Here is a 27,741-nt window from a genome sequence, read left to right on the forward strand (position 1 = left end):
CTTCATGTGCTAATTAAAAGGAGAGAGATTTCAATTCATGATTGATGCTTGTAGAGGAAATTCATCCTTTTTGAAACAGAGGTGTCTCCAGTTCTTCCCAAACAGAGAACTCTCTCCCCTCACCTATTCCCCAGGTGACAGGAATCCTCTCTTGCTGCTGCCTAGCACAATTTACAACAAAGCATAAATGGAGAAGTGAGCCCCAGAATAATGCTTGGCATGAACCTTGCCTTTCAGGGAGTGGAATCAGAGGAGGAAGTTTAATAATAATAATAATAATAATAATATCTCATCTTAAGGTCTGTGCAACAGCAGCAATCTCCCACAGCAGGGAGATGTGAAAAGTAACTCTCATGGCACATCTAGAAAGGAGAAACAGGAGGGGAATGAAAAATGAGCCTTGCCTGGAGCTTCAGGAAAGTGTCCTGTGGCTGATGCTCTATCCACAGCCTCCCACGGAAGAAAGCTGGACCCACAAAGTAATCTGGGACTGAACTCCATCCAGCAGTGTGCTTCAGGCTGCAAGACAAGGACCAGACAGCAGGGAAGCACCAGGCAGCACTGACCCAAGGGAGAAGAGCTCAACACCCACCTCACTGCAGCCTCCTTGCAGGGAGAAGATGAGGCTGAGGGGAGACCTCCTTGCAGGGAGCTGCAGAGAGCAATGAGGTCTCCCCTCAGCCTCCTCTTCTCCAGGCTCAACACCCCCAGCTCCCTCAGCTGCTCCTCCCCAGCCCTCTTCTCCAGACCCTTCCCCAGCTTCCTTGCCCTTCTCTGGACCTGCTCCAGCCTCTCAATGTCCTTCTTGGAGCGAGGGACCCAAAGCTGACCCCAGGATTCAAGATGTGCCTGGTACAGGGCCACCATCACTTCCCTGCTCCCTCTGGCCACACCATTGCTGATCCAGGCCAGGATGCTGGGGGCCTTCTGGTACCATTTGTGGTACTTTACAGCAATGTAAGAATCTCTGCCTTGTGTTGGCTGCTGAAGTTTCCCATCCTCCTTCAGCTATCATAGCGTAAGCTCTAACTGCATATGGCTTGCACAGGCTAAGGGAAAACCTGCAGAGCTGGTAGGATTCCCAACAGACCTTCCTGCCCATGTTCCTATCAAGGTCCATGAACACATCCTTGCAATCAGGAGCAATTCTGGCTTTATTTTTTTCCCTGTGCTACAGTTTGGGAGCAGGGGACAAACAGAAGAGGAAAATAAGGAGCGTGGAAGTGCCACTAAAGCCTTGAGCTTCTGTCAGAACTTCTCCTCCCAACCCTTACAAAGAGCATCTCTTGGATTCAGCAGAGTTATTGATCCAGTGCAGCCTGGCTGCTGCTGAATTATTCAGCTAAAAGCCTTCCACAGTGGCAGGCTCCATCTTCCTACAGAGGGGCTGTAAGCTGATTGTGCTCCCTTGCTACTGGTCATTTGCCAGGAACTGACTGGAGTGGTGACTAATCTTGCTTTTGTTTGGCCCTGGCACTGCACTTTCCTCACTGGCAACATGCTTCTAAACCCCTGCAGCCAAAGGTTAGCCCCCATCAGGAAGAATCCTTCAGGAAGCCCCCACCCTGACCCAGCTACTGTGCAGATTGCCCTTAGCAATTTCAGAGCCATAGAATCCCAGAATGGTTTAGGTTGGAAAGGATCTCAGAGATCATCTCCTCCAACCTCCCCACTATGGGCAGGGACACCTCCCACCAGCCCAGCTTGCTCAAGGCCTCACCCAACCTGGCACTGAACACCTCCAGGGAAGGGACATCCACAACCTCCCTGGGCAACCTCTTCCAGTGTCTGTTCTTAACCCTCTCCTGCTCAGGCCAGGCTAGCACATACAAATCCAGCAGCATCCTTCCCACTGCCTGAAGAGCTGCAGCACTTCACAGACACCTCACCAGCATCCCATGCAGCCAGACTTGGCCTGATCCCCATTTACCACTCAGATTCCACTCAACCTTTGCAGTGCTCCCAATTTTTGGCACTTGCAGGTTTGTTTTTTTTTTTCCCCTGGTAAAAAAATCCTGTTTATCTAACTGACAAACAAACCCCAAATACTTCCAAACCCTCCCAGAAGGTCATTCCAGGAGCTGCACACTGTCTGGCAATGACTGTGTTTGAGTCAAGCCTCCTGGATGTGCCACTGTTCTAAGAAAGACACTGGAAGAATGATAGGATTATTCATTAGTAGTGACTTCTGCAGCTCTAATCTCCATAACCAGAGTCTCACCACCCTCCTACTGAAGAACTTCTTCCTCAACTCCACTCTAACCCTGCTCTTCCTCAGCTTCAAACCATTCCCTCTTGTCCTGTCTCTAGACACCTTCATGAAAAGTCCCTCTGCAGCCTTCCTGCAGCTCTAAGGTTCCCCTGCAGCCTTCTCTCCAAGCTGAACAACCTCAGGTCCCTCAGCCTGTCCCCACAGCAGAGGTGCTCCAGCCCTTGGAACATCTTTGTGGCCTCCTCTGGATTCACTCCAACAGTTCTGTGTCCTGTTTTTGCTGGGGACATCAGACCTGGAGGGGCAGGACTTACAGCAGCAAAGTGAAGGGGCAGAATCACCTCTCTTGAGGGTAGACTTTTCCCCTGTAAAAGCTATTTCAGTTGAACATGGCCTCCCTCTCCTTCCTACACAAAATGCAGGAGCTGTGACATCCTGGGGGACTGCACATGGGTTACCTTCTGGTGTTAACAACAGAACTGAAAACACTCTCTCCAGATCCTGGCCAGAGTCCAGAGGGCATCTGCTGCCTTCAAAGGTTGCTGAGGGTTTTCTCTATCCTACCAGAGGCTCCTTGGCTTACCCCTGCTGCATTTCTTTTTAAGCCTTCCTTAAATTCAAGCAAAACAACTTAAAAGAGAGGAAGCCATCTGGGCTTGTTAATGTACTATTAGTAGCTTCCTAGAATTAATCTGTCCCTTGTGAGTCTGACTGACTAAAGATATCAGCCAGCTTGCTAATTTCAAGAGAGACACAAACTCCTCCAAGGTGTGGGGGTGTTGGGACCCACCCCTTTGGGTTAAGTCATCCTTTTACCTGATCTGATCCTGCTGTACAGGCTGGGAGGAAGACTTTAAATCCTCTACAGGAGGAATACATTTCATGGATTCGTAGAATGGGTTAGGTTGGAAAGGACCTCAGAGATCATCTGCTCTGACCCCCCCTGCCATGGGCAGGGACAGCTCCCACCAGCCCAGGTTGCTCAAGGCCTCATCCAGCCTGGCCTTGAACACCTCCAGGGAGGGGACATCCACAACCTCCTTGGGCAAACTGCTCCAGAATCTCACCACCCTCATACTGAAGAACTTCTTCCTAAGATCCAGTCTAAACCTATTCTCCCTCAGCTTCAAATCATTTTCTCTTGTCCTCTTCATAGATTCATAGAATGGATTGGATTGGAAGGGACCTCAAAGATCATTGAGATCCAATCCCCTCCCATGGGCAGGGACACCTCCCACCAGCACAGGCTGCTCAAGGCCTCATCCAGCCTGGCCTTGAACACCTCCAGGGAGGAGACAGCCACAGCCTCCCTGGGCAACCTGTGCCAGTGTCTCCCCATTGCCACACAGCCTTATGAAAAGTCCCCCTCCAGCCTTCTTGTAGGATCCCTTCAGGCATTGGAAGGCAGCTCTAAGGTCCACCCCCAGAGCTTTCTCTTCTCCACGCTGACCAACCCCAGCTCCCTCAGCCTGTCCTCACAGCAGAGGTGCTCCAGCCCTGGGATCACCCTTGTGACCCTAAATAATGGCAGGGATAAGAGGACACTGCTGTCTGCACTGCTTCAGGCAAAGGAACTCAGCAGTTCAGCCCCCACCTCCCTGCTTTTCCCTTGCCTTGCCCTTCTGGTGCATTTAGAAGCTACCTGTGAGATTTTGCACTGCTGCCCCAAGCAGTTGGGTTTGGTAGGAGGAAGCAAAAAGTATTTAAATGCCACAAACCTTTCCAGGAAGCTCGGTTTCATCTCCAAGCTGTAAATCTTGAAGTTCCTCAAGGGGGTTTTATTCAAGAAGACATCACCAATTAAGCCTGCAAGAGCAATGGGGGTAATGAAGAGTTGAAAAACAGCTAAAGCTGATAGATTTTTCCTATCTGGAGGAGAGGAACAGCAGGAGATGGAAAGCAGCCACGCTCTGCAATGGCATTAGAGTCCATATGGTCCCATTGCTCATCCAGATTTGAGTGGGGAACATTACTTTGGCCTCCCCACACTCTCTGCTTTGCTTCAACTCACCAAGCAGAAAACATTGCTGGCACAGGCAGCAGATGAGGCTTGGTTGTCACTGGTGGGTTTTAGTTAGCTGCCCATGTATGGATTTTTTTCAAAGCAGGAGATCAGTTCCTTCCCTCTCAGGCACAGCAAAACAGAACATGGAAAAGTGCTGCTCCTGCTTACTGCAGAAGGAATGGACTGGAGGACCTTCAGAGGTCCCTTCCAACCCAGACCATTCTATGATTCTATTGTCCAGTGCTGACCCCCAGTGCTTCTCATCCAAGGATCTTAAGACACCTTCAGAGGTAATTTACCTTTAGCAGTCTCTTGTTAAAGTTATTCTCCACACAGCAAGCAAAGCCCAGGTCCTAATCCAGCCTCCTAATTACAGGACTGCAGCTGACACTGCCTAAGCAGCACAGAGGCTTTATGAACATCTTCTGCAGTGAAATCAAATTAGCACAGGCATGGGCTGAACTCCAGGAGTTGGGTTTGGACAGCTTCTGCTGGCAGTTCCCCACTAAAACAGACTCCTGGGGTTCTGACCTCTTTCAGCTCCTCAACTTATTATTTGAATAATGAGTTCTGCTCAACACAGGGCAGGTCACTGCTCCTGATACTGCGTGAGCTGGGTCTGGAGGGGGGTCACAGAGGTGATCAGAGGGCTGGAGCACCTGTCCTATGGGGACAGGCTGAGGCAGTTGTGGCTGTTCAGCCTGGAGAAGAGAAGGCTCCAGGGAGACCTTAGAGCAGCCTTGCAGTACCTGAAGGGGGCTCCAGGAGAGCTGGGGAGGGACTTTGTCAAGGGCTGGGAGTGCCAGGATGAGGGACAATGGCTTTGAGCTAGGAAAGGGGAGACTGAGAGTGGAGATGAGGAAGAAATTCTTTAGAGTGAGGGTGAGGAGACACTGGAACAGGTTGCCCAGGGAGGCTGTGGATGTCTCCTCCCTGGAGGTGTTCAAGGCCAGGTTGGATGAATCCTTGAGCAAGCTGGGCTGGTGGGAAGTGTCCCTGCCCATGGCAGGGGGTTGGAACTGGATGAGCTTTAATGTCCCTTTCAACCCAACCCATTCTATGAATCTATGAAAATCAGAAGCCTCAATGCAAGCCAGCAAGCAGCCACTGCTTGTCATCTGCCATCCCTGCAGCCAGGGGCTGATGAACTGTGGATTTAACACATTCCCTCTGCCACACCATCTCCCACCAACCCCCAGCCAGCAGTCCTGGATAGCACTAGGACAGCTGGCCTGGGGCTTCAGTTTGGCTCTGTGTAAAGCACAGCAGAGAGGCAGCTCCACAGTGTTTCAGCTCTGAAAACACCCCAGGCCAGTCTGAGCACAGAGAACACCACTGACCTTTCCTCTGCTCGTTCAGTGCCAGGCCATAATTGACACGACCACGGTTCTCTACCAGCAGCCTGAGCTGCCTGAATCCCTGTGGAAAACCAGAAGGAAGAGCATCAGCTGGACCAGAGAGAGAGGCATCTGCTGTGTCAGCCACAATGCGGAGGGCAGTGGAGGTGGCACCAACACCCTTGGCAGCTGCAGTTGACCTGTTTAAAGCTCTGCATCACCTGGCAGAGCAGTGCCCCTGCAGTCAGCTCTGCACTGAGAAGCCCTCAGCCTTTCCAGAGCAGTTTTCTTTCTTTCCTCCCTCTTGAGTTTTTAAATTCCATGTGGAGATCGCCCACAGAGCCAGAAATGGAGTTTGACAGAGCACAGGCTTATGTCATGCAGCTCTCCCACAACCCAGAACAACAGCTAAGGGTATCCACCCCCTCAGCTGCTCCCCAGAGCCATGCTCAGCTCTGCTGACTTGCATGCAATCACAGACTGGTCTGGCTGGAGGCGCTCAGGAAACCTGTGGCCATGGCACTTTGGGACATGGGTTGATGGCCATGGTGGGGTTGGGTTGCTGGTTGGACTCAATGACCTTAGAAGGTTTTTCCAACCCAAACAATTCTAGGATTCTGTGAATTTCCCCAGTGAAATGGTGCCCAGTCAGGGTCTAACAACTGTTCCTTATGCCAGCAGCAGCTAGTTACATGGATTGGGTGGGAGGTGTTCTTGAGGGCTGTGCTTCTTCAGGGGTCTCATTCTGTTCTCCACAGAGCATGGCTGTGAGCAATCTGCACTTAATTACCTGTCCTTCAGGAAGGGTGAGCTCCACTGTGTTGTAGTCCAGCACCCCAACATACATAGTGTTAACAAACACCTGCAGAGGAGAGCAGAAGAGAGGAGAGCAACTCTTCAGCAATTCTGTTACAATCTTGTCTTGCACAGGTTCCTCTCATTGTATGCAGGGAGGGAACTGCCTCTGAAACCAGAACTCAGCACATGTAGCTGTGTCATTGACTCAGTCTAGGTGGGGACAACCAAACTCACAACATCTCTCAAATGATTCAGCATTCTGATGTTTAAAAGCTGCAGCACCTCTCCTATGGGAGAGTTGGGACTGTTCAGCCTGGAGAAGAGAAGGCTCCAGGGAGCAGCCTTCCAGTACCTGAAGGGAGCTCCAGGAGAGCTGGAGAGGGAATGTGACAAGGGCTGGGAGTACCAGGATGAGGGACAATGGCTTTGAGCTGGGAGAGGGGAGATTGAGACTGGAGATGAGGAAGAAATTGTTTAGAGTGAGGGTGGGGAGACACTGGAACAGGTTGCCCAGGGAGGCTGTGGATGTCCCCTCTCTGGAGGTGTTCAAGGCCAGGCTGGATGAGGCCTTGAGCAACCTGGGCTGGTGGGAGGTGTCCCTGCCCATGGCAGGGGTTGGGACTGGCTGAGCTTTAAGGTCCCTTCCAACCCAACCCTTTCTGTGCTTCTATCCATCTCTGAGTTTTAGCAGACCCGGACCTCAGGCTGATTTACAAACGATGAGGCTTGGGGCTTAGGCTGAGAACTGCAAGGAGTGAATCACACTTCTAATCTACCCTTTCTTCAACACATTTCATGTCCAGCTGCCCAAACCAAAGCAGTTCCACCTGCCTGAAGTGAGTCCCAGGTGCCCTCTGCTCCCTACCTGCGCTCGGTCTCGGACATTGTTCCGTGACTGCAGCTGTCCCCCGCCGAAGATGATGGTCTCATAGAGCACATAGCCATAGGACTGCCCACTGCTCCTGTTCAGATGCAGGTTCTCCATGTTAATGGGGAACTCTGACTTGATGGGCTGCAAAGCAGAAGCAAAGTTAGCAGCAGAAGTAGCCTCTCAGCACTGCCAGACCACCCCGGAGGTGTTCCAGGCCAGGCTGGATGAGGCCTTGAGCAAGCTGTGCTGGTGGGAGGTGTCCCTGCCCATGGCAGAGGGGCTGGAACTGGATGAGCTTTAAGATCCCTTCCGACTCAACCCATTCTGTGAATCTCTGAATTCATTTAAGACAGGTGTTCCACTCTGCCACAGGTCACATTTTTACCCTCTAAGCCTCCAGAACTCTGTTCCAACCTGGATTACCTTATGACTCTGTGAAAGCTACAGCAATGAAGACAAGGTCCCAGAGAAGGGAGCCAAGGATGTGCCAAACTGGCATCTCAAGAGAAGAGAAGTAGAAGAGCTAAGATAGAAATTTGCCTTCTCTGCATATCCTTGACAAAACATTCCCCAGCCTCATCCTCATGGAATATCAAGCCAGAGTACAAATCACTTTTACCACCTAAGAGGTGATGCCTTTTAGTGCTGAGATGCATGACAACGGGGGCAAGCTGAGGGAGTTGGGGCTGTTCAGCCTGGAGAAGAGAAGGCTCCAAGAAGACCTTAGAGCAGGTTTGCTGTACCTGAAGGGGGCTCCAGGAGAGCTGGGGAGGGACTTCTGGCAGGGGCTTGTAGTGACAGGATGAGGGACAATGACTTTGAGCTGGGAGAGGGGAGATTGAGACTGGAGAGGAGGAAGAAATTCTTGAGAGTGAGGCTGGGGAGACACTGGAACAGGTTGCCCAGGGAGGCTGTGCATACCTCATCCCTGGAGGTGTTCAAGGCCAGGCTGGATGAGGCCTTGAGCAACCTGGGCTGGTGGGAGGTGTCCCTGCCCATGGCAAGGGGTTGGAACTGGATGAGCTTTGAGGTCCTTTCCAACCCAATCCACTCTATGACATAATCTATGAAAGTGGTGGTACTACCTGCAGAAGAGCTGGTAACACATCCCAGAGGGAGATGTACTGATGCATCAGGATTGCACCATAGGATGCCTTGCTCTCAATCATGGGAGGCAGAGGAAGAGGCTGGTCTGTGATGCAAAAAGAAGGAGAAAGATGGAACAACAATTTCAGATGTAAAAAGCCAGCACAGATTTAAGGCCCTCTCCAAACCTCCCTTGGTTTTCCCTCCCATCTTTTGGAAAAAGCACCAACCATAGTCAGATTGCTGCAGCAGAAGGGGAAGTTTAAACAGGTCTCAGCCTCAAGGCTGCAGGTGGAACAGTACTGTGGATCTGGGGTGGATAATTACCAATGATGGTGCTGAAGAGCTGTCGCAGCTTGAAAAATTTGGAGGTATAGTCCCCAGCCTCTGTCAGCACAGCATCATAGTCTGAAAGAGAAGCACAGGTGTTTGAAAGCTGACAGCAGCACTGGAACAGCCTTCAGAGAGAAGGAAAAGCCCAAGGCTCAGTGTCCTTGGCACTGTCTGTGTTATGGACACCTGGGCACTTTTACCAGGGTGAATGTAGCTAGGGTCTGGAAATAGGAAGCACCAAAGTAAAGTCTCTTGTTAGGCATCTGCCTCAGAGCTATGTGCAGAGAGTCCTAGGATGGGATGGGTTGGGAGGGACCTCAAAGCTCATCCAGCTCCAACCCCCATGCCATGGGCAGGGACACTTCCCAACCAGCACAGCTTGCTCAAGGCCTCATCCAACCTGGCCTTGAACACCTCCAGGGAAGGGATATCCACAGCCTCCCTGGGAAACCTGTGCCAGTGTCTCCCCAGCCTCACTCTCAACAATTTCTTCCTCCTCTCCAGTCTCAATCTCCCCTCTTCCAGCTCAAAGCCATTATCCCTCATCCTCTCACTCCAAGCCCTTGTCCAAAGTCCCTCCCCAGCTTTCCTGTAGCCCCTTCAGCTACTGGAAAGCTGCTCTGAGGTCTCCCTGGAGCCTTCTCTTCTCCAGGCTGAACAGTCCCAACTCTCCCAGCCTGTCCCCATAGGGGAGGTGCTCCAGCCTCTGATCATCCTTGTGGCCTCACAGATTCACAGATTGCATTGGGTTGGAAGAGACCCTCAAAGGTCATCTTGTCCAACCCCCTGCACCGAGCAGGGACACCTCCAACTACATCAGGATGCCCAGGGCCACATCCAGGCTGATCTTGAATGTCACCAGGGACAGGGCAGCCTGGGTCTTCTCTGGACCTGCTCCAGCAGTTTTCTGTCCTCCTTATGGTTATGCTCCTACTCATCTCTCCATGACAAAGTGGCTGCACTGATCATTCCTCAATGCTTCTGTCAACTGTCACTGGCCCAAAGGGGTAGTCTGAGCTGCACCCTCCCAATAAGTGCATGGAGAAGGCAGCAGAAGCAAACTCACCATAACTTGTGACATCTGCTTTGTATTCATCAGCCTGCAAAGCACCATTCATGAAGCCAAAGTTGGTGCCTCCATGAAACATGTAGAGATTGATGGATGCTCCTAGTTTGAGGATGCTTGCAACAGTATTCACCATTACTGTGAAGGAAGAAGGGCAGTGCCAGGAAGATCACAGAGCAGGGAGCTGGGCTAACACTCTTACAATAATTCCAAGGAGGCACAAATGTTCATAGAATCATAGAATTAGGGTTAGAAAAGCCCTCCAAGAGCACTGAGCCCAAGCATCAACCCAACAGCACCAATGGCCATTAATCCATGGCCCCAAGTGCCATATCCACACATTTCCTGAACACCTCCAGGGATGGGGAATCCACCACCTCCTGTTTGGTTCTCTGCACACCCCAGAGAGTCCCTCTTTGAGGAACAAATAGAAAAATATTTATTTATTTTTAAAAAGAGCTGCTTTTTGCTAGCACTACTAAGGAATCACAGAATGGCTTAGCTTGGAAGGGACCTCAGAAATCATCTACTTCAACCTCCCCACTATGGGCAGGGACACCTCCCACCAGCCCAGGTTGCTCAAGGCCTCATCCAACCTGGCCTTGGAACACCTCCAGGGAGGAGGCATTCAGAGCCTCCCTGGGCAGCCTATTCCAGAGTCTCACCACCCCAACACTGGAGAACTTCCTCAGCTCCAGTCTAACTCTGCTCCCCCTCAGCTTTAAACCATTCCCCCTTGGCCTGTCTCTAGACACCCTCATGAGAAGTCCCTCTGCAGCCTTCCTGCAGGATCCCTTCAGGTACTAGAAGGCAGCTCTAAGGTCCCCCTGGAGTCTTCTCTTCTCCAGGCTGAACAACCCTCAGCTCCCTCAGCCTGCCCCCATAGCAGAGGGGAGTCCAGAAAATCCAAGGCCCAGGATGTGACCCTCCTCACCCAGAGATTAGTCAGAGACTGGCACAAAGCAGAGGTGACAGCAGGACAGCAGATGGGTTGTATCTCCTTTTGCCCTGACTGATTGCCAAGCACCAAACCCCCAGTGTTCAGCAGAGCAGGAGATGGTGCTCACCATCTGCATCAAAGACGTAGTGGGGTCCTCCCCAGCTATCAAACCATCCAGTCCAGTACTCCATCACCATCTTTGGCTGATTTTTCTGCATCAAAGCAAAACCAGAGAGTTAAAATGGAGACAAGGCAGCCTAGTGCTCAGCCCTGTTTTCTGGGGAGGCATTGTCCAAGTGCAGGGTTTACAAGGGTGTCCTCTTCTCAACTTGGCATAATAAGAAGCAGCTAAGGAGGAAGAAGAACAGGAACAAGGTGCTGCAAACCAACAATGCCCACAACAGGCAAGCAAAGCAGAGAATTACTGTGTCCAGTTTGGGGCTCCCCAGTTCAAGAGAGACAGAGACCTGCTGGAGAGAGTCCAAGGGACAGCCAGGAGGATGATTTGAGGACTTGAGCATCTCCCCTGTGAAGAGAGACTGAGAGCCCTGGGGCTGTTTAGTCTGGAGAAGAGAAAACTGAGAGGGATCTGATCAATGTCTATCAATAGCTGAGGGGTGGGGGCAAGGGGAGGGGGCCAGGCTCTTTTGGGTGGTGCACCAGTAATAAGACAAGGAACAACAGGGACAAGCTGGAACACAGAAGGTTTCACCTCAACCTGAGGAGGAACTTCTTTGCTGTGAGGGTGCCAGAGCCCTGGAGCAGGCTGTCCACAGAGGTTGTGGAGTCTCCTTCTCTGGAGACTTTCAAACCCCACCTGGATGCATTCCTGTGCAGACTACCCTAAGTGATCCTGCTTTGGACCCAATGATCTCTGGAGGTCCCTTCCAACCTCTAATGTCCAGTGACCCTGTGGTACTCTGCTAGGCACAAAGCAACAACCAGGTGACAGCACACAGCTGTGGGTGCTGTTCTTTGGGAGAGCTGTAGCAGAGAGACAACCCAACTGTCAGTGTTTAGCTTCTGCCAGGCACTGCCATTTGTAAGTGTCTGCTTATCAGCTATGCTGCTGCCAGCTGAGAGCTTGCAGGTGCACTGCAGCCACTGCCTGCCAAGGTAGGAAGAGCAGACCTTAGCAGCTTAATGCCTTTTTAATGCTGCATATGGTGTTGGCAGGAAGGAATTAGCCTTTGCAGGAATTAGGTCTTCATTAAAGAGGCTCTGCACACAGAGCAGTTGCTTCCCATTTGTCACCACGTGCCAGCTCCCTCAGCTCCTGCAGAATTCCTCCCAGCCCCATGGCACCAGATGGGACAATGTGTGCTCAGCCTGCCAGGCACTGCCTTCTCCTGCTCTTGGTTTCTACTCAAGGCAGTGTTGCCCTCTGTTTGATGAGGGTTTTAGATGATGCCACTGGAACTGGCCAAGGTGAGTGGCATTAAAGGAATTCATGTTTCATTAGGAGAGAGCAACTGTGGGTGCCTGTAGTAATCTAATGGTGCCAGGTGGAGACCAGCTGTTGGGAATTATGGAATAATAGAGTGGTAGGGGTTGGGAGGGACCTCCAGAGATAATCCAGTCCAATTTCCCTGCCAGAGCAGGATCACCTAGAACAAGCCACACAGGAACACATCCAGGTAGGTCTTGAAAGTCCCCAGAGAAGGAGACTCCACAACCTCTCCTGGCAGCCTGCTCCAGGGCTCCAGCACTCTCACACCAGAGAAGTTTCTCCTCACTTCCTGGGTTCCAGCCCTTGTTCCTTGTCCTGTCACTGGCACCTTTATCTTGACACCCACCCCTCAGGGATTTATAGACATTGCTCAGATCCCCTCTCAGCCTTCTCTTCTCCAGACTAAACAGTCCCAGGGCTCTCAGTCTCTCTTCACAAGAGAGATGTTCTAGTCCCTTCATCATCCTCATAGCCTCTGTTGGACTCTCTCCAATAGCTCTCTGTGTCTCTTGAACTGAGAAGCCCAGAACTGGACACAGTATTCCAGGAGTGGCCTCACCAGAGCAGAGTACAGGAGGAGGAGGAGAATCTCCCTAGCCCTGCTGGCCACACTCTTCTTGATGCACTCCAGGATGCCACTGGCCCTCTTGGCCACGAGAGCACATTGCTGTCCCACGGAGAACTTGCTGTCCACCAGGACTCCAAGGCCTTTCTCCATGGAATTACCTTTAATCAATCCATCCCTCAGTCAAAGAAAGAGTTTGATCACCCTCTGGAATGAAAGCCCCTAAGAAGAAAGAGATAATCCTTCATAATCCTTGCAGCCATGACTGACAGCTTCCTGTCTTGTAATTAGGGAGTGTGGCAAAGGAGGAGCTGCTTCTCTACAGCCATGGTGCATGTCTGTGTTCAGCTGGGGGGAAAGGTGCCTCCTTCTGTTCATTTGTTTGGGGAAATTTGTAAGGCCTAAAGGAGGCAAAAGCATAGGCAGCAGAGCCTCTTTAGCCTGTAGAGGAAAAGGAAACAGGCATGGGATTCACCAGCAGCAAGATCTCCTTTCACAGGCCAGGCTAAAGCCAAGGGAGGAGATCAGACAAGAATCGATCACAGCCTGGAGCATCTGTTGGTTGTTCACACTCCTCCAGGCTAGCATTTGGAGCAAGCAGAGCAACAGGCAGAGAAAAGGCCAAGGGAGGGGGAGAGGGAACTTGTCATTAGAAAGCAACACTTGTTACTGCCTGACTGCTGCCTCACCACACAGCCCAGGTGCTTTTCACATTGAGTGTTCATTAGGCAGCTCCCTTCCCCTGATTCACATCTCTGACAGCACAGGGGGGTTAAAGGCACTGAAGTGCCACACTGGATCAATGCCTTTCTGCAGGCAGCACTGCTGAATGCCAGGGAGAAGGCAGGAAGAGCTTGGGACTGCTGTGGGGAAGGTGTTTTATGACATATCTGAAATCAAAGCTTTCCTCTGCTCAGTTCTGCTGCAGGTCCTGGCAGAAACAGGACCAAACGCTCAGGGCAGGCACCACTCTGTTCTGCACAGCACACCATCAATGCAGCTTTACTTAGCTACACTGAGTATGAGGTAGTGGGGATGACTGAAACACCCTCTGGGCCCTGAAAGAAGGTCAAAAGATCAGCACCCAGCACGCTCTTGATGGCATCCACAGCACCAGGGGGAAAGAGTTTTGAGGAAAAGATGATTGAGCTTCAAAAGAGAGATCTGATGATTGCACAGTGGGATGATAGTGGGCATCAACACGTGGCAGTGAGAAGGAATCTAACCCCCTAAACACAGGCCACAGGGCACTGCTGAATGGAAAGCCTTGAAGAAGGTTCTGGATAACAGCACACTCCAGACCTCCTCCACTCTCCAGTGGAGTCATCATAGGGATGTTCACTGATTGCAGGAGGATTTGGCCCAAACCATCACACGAAACCAAATCAGACTATCAGTGCTTCATTTCCTGGGAAATCCTGATGAACAAAGCTTTTCTGCATCTTACCTGTATTCTCTCCAGGTATTTCAGCAGCCCAGGGTTCAGTTTCTGAAAGTTAATAGTGGCCAGTGCTATTGGGAAAGAAAAGGGGGAGGTTAGTTTAGACACATCCAAAATGGCTAAGGGACCATCTCCATCTCCTTAGGTATCAGACCTGCACCAGCTCAGGGGGAACTGGAACATGGAATTATAGAATGGGTTGGGTTGGAAGGGACCTTAAAGCTCATCCAGTTCCAACCTGGACACCTCCCACCAGCCCAGGTTGCTCAAGGTCTCATCCAGCCTGGCCTTGAACACCTCCAGGGAGGAGACATCCACAGCCTCCCTGGGCAACCTGTGCCAGTGTCTCCCCAGCCTCACTCTAAACAATTTCTTCCTCATCTCTAGTCTAAATTTCCCCTTTTCCAGCTCAAAGCCATTGTCCCTCATCCTGGCACTCCCAGCCCTTGTCCAAAGTCCCTTCCCAGCTCTCCTGGAGCCCCTTCAGGTACTGGAAGGCTGCTCTGAGGTCTTCCTGGAGCCTTCTCTTCTCCAGGCTGAACAGCCCCACCTCTCTCAGCCTGTCCCAACAGGAAGTTCTCCAGCCTCTGATCATCTTCACGGCCTCCTTTAGACCTTCTCCCACAGTTCCATGCTGCTTGTCTTGGGGGCATCACAGCTAGAGGCAGTGCTCCAATTCAAACCAGAACAAAGCTGGAAGGAAGAAGCTCCTCCTCCACTCAGTACAGAGAAACAGTTGAGGTTCCTCCTTCCCAGCCTCAGCATTCCCCTCAGCACTAAGTCCTACTGCCCTCAGTAAATCACCCCTGCAAGAGGAGGCATCCTGGAAGATGGAGGCACTGCATCCCTGCATGCAAAGCTAGCCCAGCACTGAACATGTCTGTGCAAGCAGGACTGGGCACAGCCATCAGCTGCTGCCTTTGGCTGTCCCAGCATGACTAAAGCACTGTCCCCAGAAGCGGACACAGCACTGAACCACCAACACAGCCTCCTCAGAAACCTCCCATCAAAGCCTCCACCTAAGCATGCAGAACCTCACAGGATCACAGCACATCGTGGAACACTTGCAGGCCACCTCTGCAGCTCTACCATTCAGAGATACTAGAAAGAGAGAGAGCATCAGAGCAGCTCATGGGGTGTCAGAAGCTTTAATTAGAGGCTGTAAAGCACTTGGAGACCCTCAGATGAAAGGAACCACATAAAGGCCAATGTATTATTAGAAAGCCCTATCTGGATGCCATGCTGATCTCCCAGGCTTTAGCTGCAGGAATCACTTCCCAGGCAGTATCTTCCAGCTTGTCATGTCTGTGAGGGTGGGCAGAGAAACCCCAGCAGAAGTGAAGAAGACAGAAACTACAACTGGAAGGTTATTGTGCCTCTGCCCTGTGCAGCACAGGGGAACCAGCAGCTACTTTGTGTGTGCTGCCTGTGCAGCAAAAGGTGCTGCAGGCTCTTCAGCAGTGGGGTGGGAAGATCTCTCTGCAGGAGCTGACACTCTCCTGCTGTCAGTGCTCCAGCCCCTGCTACATGTTTGAATCAATTCAAGAGAGACAGGGAGCTGCTGGAGAGAGTCCAATGGAGGCTATGAGGATGATGAAGGGACTTGAACAGCTCTGATATGAAGAAAGAGTGAGAGCCCTGGGGCTCTCTAGAGAAGGCTGAGAGGGGATCTGATCAATGTCTATCAATATCTGAGGAGTGGGTGTCACAGAAAAGGGGCCAGGCTCTTTTCAGTGGTGCCCAGTGACAGGACAAGGAACAATGGGTACAAGCTAGGATCCTCAGCAGAAGGAGAAAATTCTTTGGTGTGAGGGTGCTGGAACCCTGGAGCAGGCTGCCAGGAGAGGTTGTGGAGTCTCCTGCTCTGGAGACTTCCAAGACCCATCTGAATATGTTCCTGTGTGACCTACCCTAAGTGATCCTTCTTTGGCAGGGGGGTAGGACTGGATGATCTCCAGAGGTCTCTTCCAACCCCTACCATTCTGTGATTCTATGATGATATTCCCCCAAGAAACTCTGAAATGGCAGGAGCCTCTGTATCAAACCCTGACTTCTTCCCAGAGAGCTGGTATCAAATGCAGCCCCAGTTGTGTCAGCCAGAGCACTTCAAACAGAATATGTACAGAAGCAAAAGCTCCCTTCTCACTGTTTATACCTTGACTGGAACAGGATGAACCATGTGGAGTACTGAGCTGAAGAGTCTGGCACAGGCAAACAAGGTGGGAGGACAAAGTAAAACATGGATTTATAGCATGGATGGAATAGGTTAGCTGGCAATCCTGAAGGCAAACATGCCCAGTTCTGCTCTCCATGCACACTGACAGCTCACCTCTGACACTGCTGTAAAGGTGTGGAGAAGCAGTCCCCAAACCCTTATTTATCCTGTCCATGGTAGGGATGTTACAGACACAGCTTTCCACATGCTGCTTCAGGCAGGCTCTGGAGGGAACCCAGAGTTTTCATCTTGTCACCCCTCAGCTCCCAGAGGGGCTGTACCAGGTCAGACTGGAGCCAGTCCCCAGGGGGGACTTGTTAGTGACAGTGGGAAGGGAGGAGGGCTGCAGGGGCTGCACAGGTACTCTGAGACTGCCCAAGGTGTTGTCCCTACAGCATGGGACACCCCACTGTACCTGTGAGCAGGAGGGGACCCACAACAACAAAAGCTTCCCCTACCCCCTGAAAATGTGCTAGAACCACTGAATAAGAGTTACAATGCTGCAGACTCATAGAGTCACAGAATGGGTTGGGTTGGAAAAGGACCTTAAAGCTCATCCAGCTCCAACCCCACTGCCATGGGCAGGGACACCTCCCACCAGCACAGCTTGCTCAAGGTCTCACCCAGGCTGGCCTTGAACACTTCCAGGCAGGAGGCATCCACAACCTCCCTGGGCAACCTGTGCCAGTGTCTCTCCACTTTCACTGGAGAGCATTTCTTCCCCATTTCCAGTCTCAATCTCCCCTCTCCCAGCTCAAAGTCATTGTCCCTCATCCTGGCACTCCCAGCCCTTGTCCAAAGTCCCTCCCCAGCTCTCCTGGAGGCCCCTTCAGGTACTGCAAGGCTGCTCTAAGGTCTCCCTGGAGCCTTCTCTTCTCCAGACTGAACAGCCCCAACTCTCTCAGCCTGTCCCCATAAGGGAGGTGCTCCAGCCCTCTGATCAGCTCCTTCTACAACAGTTTTCTCTGCAGACCAACTGCTCCTGGCATTACCAGGCTCCTACAAAAGCTTCTTGGAAAGGAGCTGGTGCAGCACTGATGAAGAGAAGAGAATCACAGAATCACTGCCTTAGTTTTGCACTTTAGGATGGAACCTTCTATCTCTTTAACTCATCTCTACAGTGGATTTGGTCCTCCCTCCTTTAGTGCTTTCATAACCACCTTGCTGCTAGAGCATTTTCAGCCCTAGCTCTTCCACCCATCTGATTACTTGACATGTTGACTCTAATGAGCAGATTGTTATGACATCTAAGAGGCAAATTGGTATCAAAGAGCTCCCAGCCTGCAACATGCTGGAAAAGAGAACTGCAAACAGGGATGAGCTCTGAGGCAGTAAACATTCCCAGAGGAGGTGGTGAGGGCTACACAAGGCATTTCCACACCAGCCCTTCTGCTGGCAGGCAGAGAGTGACTCTCTGTGGCCAAGGCTGGCAACTGCTGCAAAAGCAGCACCAGACAAAGGCAGCTAAGATCAGACTGGTGGAAGCCCTGTGGAGTTCAGAGTTAGTCAAGCTGTCCCTCTCCTACTGGCATATGAAAAGAAGAGGGGGGGGGAAAAGGAAGGAACAACCTTTGCCTTGAATCACCTCCATCTCCAAACCTGAGATCAGAAAATGATCAGCATTTCTGCCTGAGCATTTCTGCCTCTTGGGGAGTTTGTCATCAAGTGACACCCCCAAAAGTCCTTCTCCTTACCTTGCTCTCCTACAAGCACATACCTCCTTTCACCAAGCCAAGAGACAGCCCATTCTTGTTGTCTGAGGTCATTAACAGCTCCACAATCCCTCTCTTTAACAGAGCCTAAATGAAAGGGAGAAAAAAACAGACTTTGTCAGCAGCCTGAGCTTAGTATCTGTAGGATATTAAAGCATTAAAGTACATTATCACCCTCTCTGAGGATAGCCAGAGCAGTGGCTTAGCAAAAAATATTACTCCTCTGACATCTCCCATTCCTCCCAAAGCTTCCCTGCCTCTTTGCTCCAGCATAAAGACAACTGCAAGATCTGATTTTGTTTTAGAAAGCTGGATTAGCTTCTTGCTGATGCATCAAACTTCAGAATTTGATCTTCTTCTGCTGAGATCAGGTCAATAAATAGCTTCACTGCTTCCCATCAAAAGAGGGCTCCAGGTGGAAGAAGAAAAAGCAAAGCAGCTCCCTCTTCCTGGCTGTCTAACAATGGGAGCTGAAAGGAGGAAGGAGCTGGGAATGGCAGCACAGCACCCCTCAGGTACCTATGGTCCTCAGCAGTCAGTGCTGAATGAGTTTCCTGGCTCTTCAACATCACAGCAGCAAGGTGTTTAAAATGCCCAGACAAGGCTCATCCCAGCAGGGCTGTGCTCTCCCAGATGCTTTTTGGAGAAGAGTGGCTGATGTTTGGAGGAGAGATTAGGAAACCCTTCCACTGTGCTGCACTGGAAGTCACTCCTTCAGCTTCCAGGGGCTTTGGAAACAGGACTTCAGTCTCTTCATTCTAAATTACTCATTAAAATGGGGATGAAAACACATGAGGAAGTCACCTGTGCCATATGCACCCAGCACTTAGGGTCTGCTGTGTGACTGAAGAAACCTCTGCCTGCTCTGCCTGTGCACAAGGAGTAGGCTTCAGCACTGCATGCAGTCTGCACCTGAGGAGCTTCACAGCTCAGTGTGCAAAGACAAAGCCAAGAGGTGGGCAGACATGGCACTTCAGGCCATGGTTTGGTGGTGCTGGGGTGGATGGTTGCACTTGATCATCTCTGAGGTCTTTCCCAGCCTTAATGATTCTGTGATTCTGTTCTAAGTCAGAGTTAAGACAACCTGGCTAGCTTATCAACCTCTCACCCCTCAGGTGATAGCTGAAGAGAGACATTAGACACTTGTAGAGGAAGGTGTCCCTGCCCATTGGGGGATGGTGGTGATCTTTAAGGTCCCTTCCAACCCAAACCAGTCAATGATTCTGTGATTTCAAGCCTCAGTGCCTTTGACTGAACCCTGTGGAGTTTTGTTCTGTAGAGCCAGGGATGATTCTATGACACCTGAGCTGACAAAATTCATCTGCTGAGGGAAGTGGCATTGAGTGCATTGAGTGCACTGAGTGCAGCCTCAGCAGGTTTGCTGCTGGCACCAAGCTGTGTGGTGCAGCTGACAGCTGGAGGGGAGGGATCCATCCAGAGGGACCTGGACAGGCTGCAGAGCTGGGACCAAGCCAACCTCAGGAGGGTCAACAAGACCAAGGGCAAGGTCCTGCAGCTGGGGCAGGGCAATGCCAAGCACAAATGCAGGCTGGGCAGGGACTGGCTGGAGAGCAGCCCTGAGGAGAGGGACTTGGGGGTGCTGGGGGAGGAGAAGCTCAGCAGGAGCCAGCAGGGAGCACTTGCAGCCCAGAGAGCCAAGCAGAGCCTGGGCTGCAGCAGCAGAAGTGTGGCCAGCAGGGCCAGGGAGGGGATTCTCCCCCTCTGCTCAGCTCTGGTAAGACTCCACCTGGAGAACTGCATCCAGTTCTGGAGCCTCTATTACAAGAGGGATCTGGACATGCTGGAAGGTGTCCAGAGAAGAGCCACAAGGATGAGCAGAGGGCTGGAGCTGCTCTGCTATGAGGAGAGACTGAGAGAGTTGGGGCTGTGCAGGCTGGAGAGGAGAAGGCTCTGAGGTGACCTTCTTGTGGCCTTCCAGGATCTGAAGGGGGCTCCAAGAAAGCTGGGGAGGGACTTTTGAGGGTGTCAGGGAGCGACAGGACTGGGGGAATGGAACAAAGCTGGAAGTGGGGAGATTCAGACTGGAAGTGAGGAAGAAGTTCTTCCCCATGAGAGTGGTGAGAGCCTGGAATGGGTTGTCCAGGGAGGTGGTTGAGGTCCCATCCCTGGAGGTGTTTGCAGCCAGGCTGGATGAGGCTCTGGCCAGCCTGATCTGGTGTGAGGTGTCCCTGCCCATGGCAGGGGGGTTGGAACTGGATGAGCCTTGTGGTCCCTTCCACCCCTGACTGATTCTAGGATTCTAAGTGGAATTTCTAACAAGTTTCATTAAGTTTCTTGGAGCACTACATCAATACCAATACCTTCCCCACCAGCTGCCACACACACATTGAGATGCATTACAGGATTTCAGGGTGCAGCAGAGGACCCAGGAATAGAAACAGTGTCTGAAGCAGATGCAGGTGTGTGCTCAGCTAATCCCAGCTCATCTACTCTGTGGGCAGGGAGGGGCCAACACACCCTTTCATGGCCTTCACCTTCTGGAAGGCAAAGGCACTGTGCTCAAAAGAGAGAGATCAAGAGAGGAGAATCTTCCCCTTCACTCTGCTCTTGTGTGACCCCACCTGGAACACCATGCCCAGTCCTGGTGTCCCCAGCAGAAGAAGGACACAGAGCTGTTGGAGAGAGTTCAGAGGAGGCCACAAAGAGGATCCAAGGGCTGGAGCAGCTCTGCTGTGAGGCCAGGCTGAGGGAGCTGGGGGTGTTCAGCCTGGAGAAGACTCTGGAGGGACCTTAGAACTGCCTTCCAATACCTGAAGGCATCCTGCAGGAGGGCTGGAGAGGGACTTTTCATGAGGGTGGCTAGAGATAGGACAAGGGGAAATGGTTTGAAGCTGAGGGAGAGCAGAGTGAGACTGGATCTGAGGAAGAAGTTCTGCAGTACCAGGGTGGTGAGACTCTTGAACAGGTTGCCCAGGGAGGTTGTGGATGCCTCCTCCCTAGAGGTGTTCAAGACCAGGTTGGATGAGACCTTGAGCAACCTGGGTTGGTGGGAGGTGTCTCTGCCCATGGCAGGGGGTTGGAGTATCTCTGAGGTTCCTTCCAACCTAAGCCATTCCATATAAGGATGAGGATTCCATGGTTTGTGTGAGTTGGGAGAGTTTTTCATGAGTATATTAATTGCAGGAAGATTGCAACATTGTCATCTAGATTAGATGTGTATTCATCACTTGGCCACATTCAAAGCTTGAGGCCCAAACCAGAACAAAGCCTAGGAGCTCCACCCCACATCAGATCCCACCCCAAGCCAAAAGGAAGCCCTGCAAATCCTGCTTTCCCTCATTTCCATCTTTAACCACTCTAAGACAGTTCCTCAGATGTCAGTTGCACACAATGCCAGAAAATGATGAAAAAACAGCACTGCAAAAAACACAGCTACAGGCCTGGCATGGGACTCTGTTCTGACAAGTCTGGGAACCACCACAAGCTCTTTCATCACTGAGATGGGGAGCAGCAAGCAGCACAGAGTGAACACTTGGTTCAGACCCAGGAGTCTCTCTGCCCCATCCACTTAGGGCTCTGAAAGCCACCTGCTCAGATGCTTGCCACTGGTGGGACACAGGGAGGAACCAGACAGTTCTGACCAGGATCAGCTCAGGTGGGCAATTAAGTCTTTAACTTCACAGTGAGGGTGGGGAGACAATGGAAGAGGTTGCCCAGGGTTGTGGTTGAGGCCCCATCCCTGGAGACATTCAAGATCCAACTTGATCCTGGGGGCCTGAGCAACCTGATCTAGAGTTGGAGGTGTCCCTGTTGATTGGACAAGATGACCTTTGAGGGTTCCCTCCAACCCAGTGCATTCTGTGATTCTGTGAACACTTCACATTTAACCTTCTAAGCAATGTTAAATCACTCCATGAGATGGAGTTAGTGCAGGAGCAGGCACCACTCTAAGCAAATTAGGACTCCTGCCATGCCATTATTTGCTTGAAGACTTTCTGTATAGCTTGAGCCATAGCACAACCTGAGCCAGAGCTAACCTCAGGGTGCTCAGGGCAAGCCTGGAGTGCACAAAGGGTTTCAGAAGATCATGGAGTCACAGAATTGTTTTGGTTGGAAAAGACCTCCAAGATCACCGAGTCCAACCATCAACCCAACACCACCATGGCCATTAGAAGAGCAGGGACTGTCCTCTGCTACAAGGACAGGCTGAGGGGGCTGGGGGTGTTCAGCCTGGAGAAGAGGAGGCTTCAGGGAGACCTAATAGCAGCCTGCTAGTACCTGAAGGGGCTATGGGAAGGATGGAGAGAGACTGTGTGCAAAGGCCTGCAGGGACAGGAGGAGGGACAGTGGCTTCAAACTAGAGCAGAGCAGATTTGGATTGGATATCAGGAAGAAGTTCTTCACTACGAGGGTGGTGGAACACTGGAACAAGTTGCCCAGGGAGGTGGTTGAGGTCCCTTGTCTGGAGATATTCAAGATGAGGCTCGAGGAGGCCCTGGGCAGCCTGATCTAGTTGGGGATGTCCCTGCTGACTGCAGGGGGGTTGGCCTGGATGAGCTTTGGAGGTCCCTTCTGGCCTGGACCATTGCTTCTACGATTCTAACTTCTAGCACCTACTCACACACCCCAGGATGGGTAACCTCTCCCATGTGCTGCAACAGTGAGAGCACTCAGTGAGGAGAAATGAAGCAATGAACCTTGGGAGCCACGCTGCAGATCTTGTCAGCTTGGCTGCCCTGCAGCTGTATCAGGGACAAAGGAACAGGTCAGCCTGGTGTCAGATCCAGCAGGAGAACCTGGCCTCCTTGGGCACTGGCCAACTCTTTTATTCTTCAGTTCAGAGGCAGGAGGCAGGAGCCAGGGCACAGTCTGGTCTCTGTCTGACAGGGATAAGGGAGGCACTAGGCAAATAAACCAAGATTAGGAGCATGCTGGTGGCTTGGTTACACAAAACTTCCTCCTAGCACAGTCAGCAAGGACAAAGAGAATCCTTTCTCTAGTGCCATCTAAGAGAAGCAAAACAGGACCAGCAGGAAACAGCAGGCCAGCCACACATCACATCTCCTTCTCCACTTCCCTATCACCCTCTTCCCTGGAAGAAGTAAGAACACAGACTTCTCAGTGCTGAGGTCACAGGCCACCTCCTCCCCTGCAGGATGAACCACCCAGGGGGCAACGCTTCTGGACTATGCACCTCCACCTTCAAGGGTCAGAAGTTATTCAGAAGAGAGCAAATGGTGTAAGGAATGTGGTTTGGGAGAGAGATTCCCCCCAGGCACAAGTGGCAACATTACCCTTTTGACATAGGCCATGTAGTTTGGGTCTTTGGCGTAGGAACCATACTCGTTCTCCACTTGGACTGCAATGATGGGGCCTCCTCTCTTGTACTGGTGGGAACAAAAGGGAGAAGCTGGTCACCATGCTTTCCTAAGCTCACACTGGCACTTGCCTTGCAGGAAAGATGCAGGAGTCTCAGATAGGCAAAGCTCTACCCTCTCATCCTCCCAATGTCCCAGTGTGATTCTACCACTTTGCTCTGGTGAGACCTCACCTGGAGTACTGTGTGCAGGTCTGGAGCCCTCAAGATAGGAAGGACATGGACCTGATGGAGCAGGTCCAGAGGAAGGCCATGAAAATGCTCAGGGGGTTGGAGCAGCTCTGCTACAAGGACAGGCTGAGGGAGTTGGGGTTGTTTAGCCTGGAGAAGAGAAGGCTCCAGGGAGACCTTAGAGCAGCCTTCCAGTACCTGAAGGGGGCTCCAGGAGAGCTGGGAGGGACTTTGGACGAGGGCTGGGAGTGCCAGGATGAGGGACAATGGCTTTGAGCTGGGAGAGGGGAGAGTGAGGCTGGAGGAAGAAATTCTTGAGAGTGAGGGTGGGGAGACACTGAAACAGGTTGCCCAGGGAGGTGTAGAGGCTTCATACCTGGAGATATTCAAGATGAGGCTCGAGGAGGCCCTGGGCAACCTGATCTAGCTGGGGATGTCCCTGCTGACTGTGGGGAGCTCAGACTGGATGACCTTTGGAGGTCCCTTCCAGCCTGGACCATTCTATGCATAACCAAAGGGTTAGATCTGGAGAGCTGACACAGACAGCTACAGTCCAGACTGGCTCCCAAAGGGGAGCTGGTAGGTTTGTAACTGCTTCAGCTCCCACTCAGCTGTGGAGACAGTCCCCACCTGGGGGCAGAGAGGGTTATGGGTTGTACTTGCCTGAAAAGGGGCAACAATGGGCATGAGATGATCAAAATAGGCATCCACAGCTTCTGTGAAGCCCTTGTACGTCGTCCTCAGGTGCATCTCTGGGTCTTGCAGTAGCCAACTAGGAGAAAAATCAGCCAACAGAATCTATCACCCTGCCCAGTCAAGGCTGCCAGAGGCAACACCAAACAGCAAGTCCCATTTGGGTGCAGGGATGGACAACATCCTGAGGCAGTGAATGACACCACGTGGGGCTACCTACCACTCACACCTGAGTCCAGGCTGCAGCTGCCAAACTGTTCTCCTCTTTTCCATTCTGTATTTTGGGGCCAAGCTTTCCCAATAAAATCTCAGGAGCTGAACTTGCCACTCCAAAGGTTACTCTGGAATTCCCTGCCTCCCCAAGGGCACTCTACAACCAAGTGCTCCATCCTGAAACCCCAAGCATCACTCAAAACAAAGATTCCAGGAATTGTTCCCATAGTTTCTACTCCTCATTTACAAGAGTTACTTCTCTGCTTTGGGATTAACAAAGTAAAAGGCAGTTTGTCTAATTGCAGAGCAAGGTAGTGCTGGCAGAGTTTTAGCAGAGGGAGCTTGTACCTTCCTTGTCCCTGCAAAGGGAGGCATTAACCAACAGCTCCTGTATGCTACAGCTCAGTGGCCTTCCAAAAACATCTCCTCTCTAGCTGCAAAACGGTCATAGAATGGCTTGGGTTGGAAGAAACCTCCAAAAGTCATCAAGTCCAAGCACCCTGCACTGAGCAGGGACATCCTCCACTAGATCAGGTTGCCCAGGGCCTCGTTGAGCCTCACCTTGAATATCTCAACCACCTCCCTGGGCAACCTGTTGCAGTGTTCCACCACCCTCATGGTGCTGAACTTGTTCCTCACATCCAATCTAAATCTGCTCTGCTCTCATTTTAAACCACTGCTCCTCATCCTTTCACTGCAGACCTTTGTGAACAGTCTCTCTGCAGCCTTCTTGTAAGCCCTCCTCAGGTACTGGAAGGCTACTGTTGGGTCTCCCCAGAGCCTCCTCTTCTCCAGGCTGAACAACCCCAGCCCCCTCAGCCTGTCCTCACAGGAGGGGTGCTCCAGCCCTGTGATCATCTTTGTGGCCTCCTCTGGAACCACTCCATCAGGTCCATGTCCTTCCTGTGTTGAGGGCTCCAGAGCTGGATGCAGTACTGCAGGTGGACTTGATGATCTTAGAGGCCTTTTCCCAACCCAAACAATTCCATGATTCTCTGATCTAAGAGCCAGCTATTCTACATCTTTCTTAGGGGCTCAACTGTGAGATCAGGGGCTTGGCTTCTTTTGCCACACTCCCAAGCAGCTGCCTGAACTGAGCTACCTCCACACTTACCTGGGCAGACCACCAAGGTCCCATTCAGAGCAGATGTAAGGTCCAGGACGCAGAATCACCCAGAGTCCATTTTTAGCTGCCAGTGAAAGGAAGGCCCTGGAGATCCAGACAGAGTAATTATTGTCTGACCACAGGATCCCTACTCCATGCACTCCCAATACACCAATCACCATCAGACCTAGGTACCAGAAACAGAAGGGGATTGCATGATGAAGCAGCTGTACTGGATTGGCACCAAACCTCTGTGTCTCCAGGACTCCAGAAAGCAGGGGAAGGAACTAGAGTCTCTACTGCTTGATCAAGATAAGGGCTGGAGCACCTCCCCTATGGGGACAGGCTGAGAGAGCTGGGGTGTTCAGCCTGGAGAAGAGAAGGCTCCAGGGAGACCTTAAAGCAGCCTTCCAGTACCTGAAGGGGGCTCCAGGAGAGCTGGGGAGGGAATTGTGACAAGGGTTGGGAGTGACAGGATGAGGGACAATGGCTTTGAGCTGGGAGAGGGGAGAATGAGACTGAAGATGAGGAAGAAATTCTTTAGAGTGAGGGTGAGGAGACACTGGAACAGGTTGCCCAGGGAGGTTGTGGATGTCCCCTTCCTGGAGGTGTTCAAAGCCAGATTGGATGAGGCCTTGAGTGACCTGGGCTGGTGGGAGGTTGGGGTTGGAACTGGATGAGCTTTAAGGTCCTTTCCAACCCAAACCATCCTATGAATCAAGGCATGGGCTTGACTGCAGAAGATGGAAGTGCCATCTTCACCCAGAACCAACACACAGACCCTCCCCTCAACAGCAGTCTTTGATACCAGAGCTCTCTGTCCCACATACTCTAGATCCAGGTTTTGACTGAAGTCAAACTTCCCTCTTTCTGGTTCATGGAGGTTCCATGGCACGTACCTGAAACACAAGAGTGAGGGCAGGGCAGGTGAGGGCACTGCACTGGTGCAGCACAGTCCCACCAAGTGCTGTGAGTGAGAGGAGAGGAGAGGAGGCCCCATCCCTGGAGACACTCAAGATCAGACTTGATGTGCCCCTGAGCAGCCTGATCTAGTTGGAGATGTCCCTGGGTTGCACAGATTGAGGGAGGTTCTCCTCCCCCTCTACTCTGCCCCTGGTGAGACCTCACCTGCAATATTGCATCCAGCTCTGGGCTCCCCAGTTGAAGAGGAACAGGGAGCTACTGGAGAGAGTCCAAGGGAGGGCTACAAGGATGCTGAAGGGACTGCAGCACTGCCTGGGGAGGAGAGGCTGAGAGCCCTGGGGGTGTTCTGTCTGGAGAGGAGAAGGCTGAGAGGGATCTGATCAATGTCTATCCATAGCTGAGGGGTGGGGGTCAGGAGGGAGGGGACAGGGACAGGCTCTGCTCACTTGCACCCTGGGATAGGACAAGGGGCAGTGGATGGAAACTGCAGCCCAGGAGGTTCCACCTCAACAGGAGGAGGAACTTCTGCACTGGGAGGGTCCCAGAGCCCTGGAGCAGGCTGCCCAGAGAGGTTGTGGAGTCTCCTTCTCTGGAGCCTTTGCAGCCCCATCTGGATGTGTTCCTGTGTGACCTGTGCTGGATTCTCTGGTCCTGCTCTGGCAGGTGGCTGGACCTGATGATCTCCTGAGGTCCCTTCCAACCCCTAACACCCTGTGAGCTGTGATCCTGGGAGGGTCCCTTCCAACCTGTGAGTCTGTGAGAGGCTGCAAGGCAGGTGTGAGCGAGCAGGGGGTGAGGACACTCACGTGGTGAGGGTGTTCAAGCCACAGGCTTTCATCTTCAGCATTCTGTCTTCCCAGTACTCCCTGGGCACTCGGAAGTAGTGGACAGAGCCTCCGAAGATGCGGAAGGGCATTCCCTCCAGCAGGAACTGGGAGCCTCCTGTCTGCAAGCCCAGGGTCCTCCCCCGCAGCCGCAGAGGGATCAGCTCGCTCCAGTTAAACCTAGAAGAGAAGGAGAGATGTGAGGCTCTGCTAAAGGAACCTCCCCCTCGGAGAAGCTGCTCCTTTCACCCTGCCTGGCAGGATGAGCTCTGCCCTTCCCACTGCTTAAAGAATCACAGAATCAATAAGGTTGGAAAAGACCTCAAGGATCATCAAAGTCCAACCTGTCACCCAACACCTCATCACCACTAAACCATGTCACCAAGTGCCACATCCAATCCCCCCTTGAACACCTCCAGGGATGGTGACTCCACCACCTCCC

At 52.0% G+C, this 27,741-nt stretch overlaps 1 protein-coding gene across 1 annotated transcript in view; it reads right to left on the reverse strand.

Annotated features, from left to right (window-relative positions):
* LOC128977946 (beta-galactosidase-1-like protein 2) overlaps nt 1–27,741 on the reverse strand; it is a 37,463-nt gene that overhangs the window by 1,796 nt on the left and 7,926 nt on the right. The window contains exons 3-18 of the mRNA XM_054395662.1: nt 27,282–27,479; nt 26,382–26,450; nt 25,561–25,656; nt 24,204–24,312; nt 23,287–23,379; nt 18,037–18,118; nt 14,111–14,175; nt 10,776–10,860; nt 9,709–9,846; nt 8,637–8,717; nt 8,309–8,415; nt 7,218–7,364; nt 6,345–6,416; nt 5,558–5,636; nt 3,931–4,018; nt 405–519 (exon numbers count right to left, since the gene is read on the reverse strand). Of these exons, the coding sequence (XP_054251637.1) occupies nt 405–519; nt 3,931–4,018; nt 5,558–5,636; nt 6,345–6,416; nt 7,218–7,364; nt 8,309–8,415; nt 8,637–8,717; nt 9,709–9,846; nt 10,776–10,860; nt 14,111–14,175; nt 18,037–18,118; nt 23,287–23,379; nt 24,204–24,312; nt 25,561–25,656; nt 26,382–26,450; nt 27,282–27,479 (1,624 nt within the window). The remainder of the gene's footprint in view (nt 1–404; nt 520–3,930; nt 4,019–5,557; nt 5,637–6,344; nt 6,417–7,217; nt 7,365–8,308; nt 8,416–8,636; nt 8,718–9,708; nt 9,847–10,775; nt 10,861–14,110; nt 14,176–18,036; nt 18,119–23,286; nt 23,380–24,203; nt 24,313–25,560; nt 25,657–26,381; nt 26,451–27,281; nt 27,480–27,741) is intronic.

This window comes from Indicator indicator, chromosome 34 (genome assembly GCF_027791375.1).
Source record: "Indicator indicator isolate 239-I01 chromosome 34, UM_Iind_1.1, whole genome shotgun sequence".
Lineage (NCBI taxonomy): Eukaryota > Metazoa > Chordata > Aves > Piciformes > Indicatoridae > Indicator > Indicator indicator.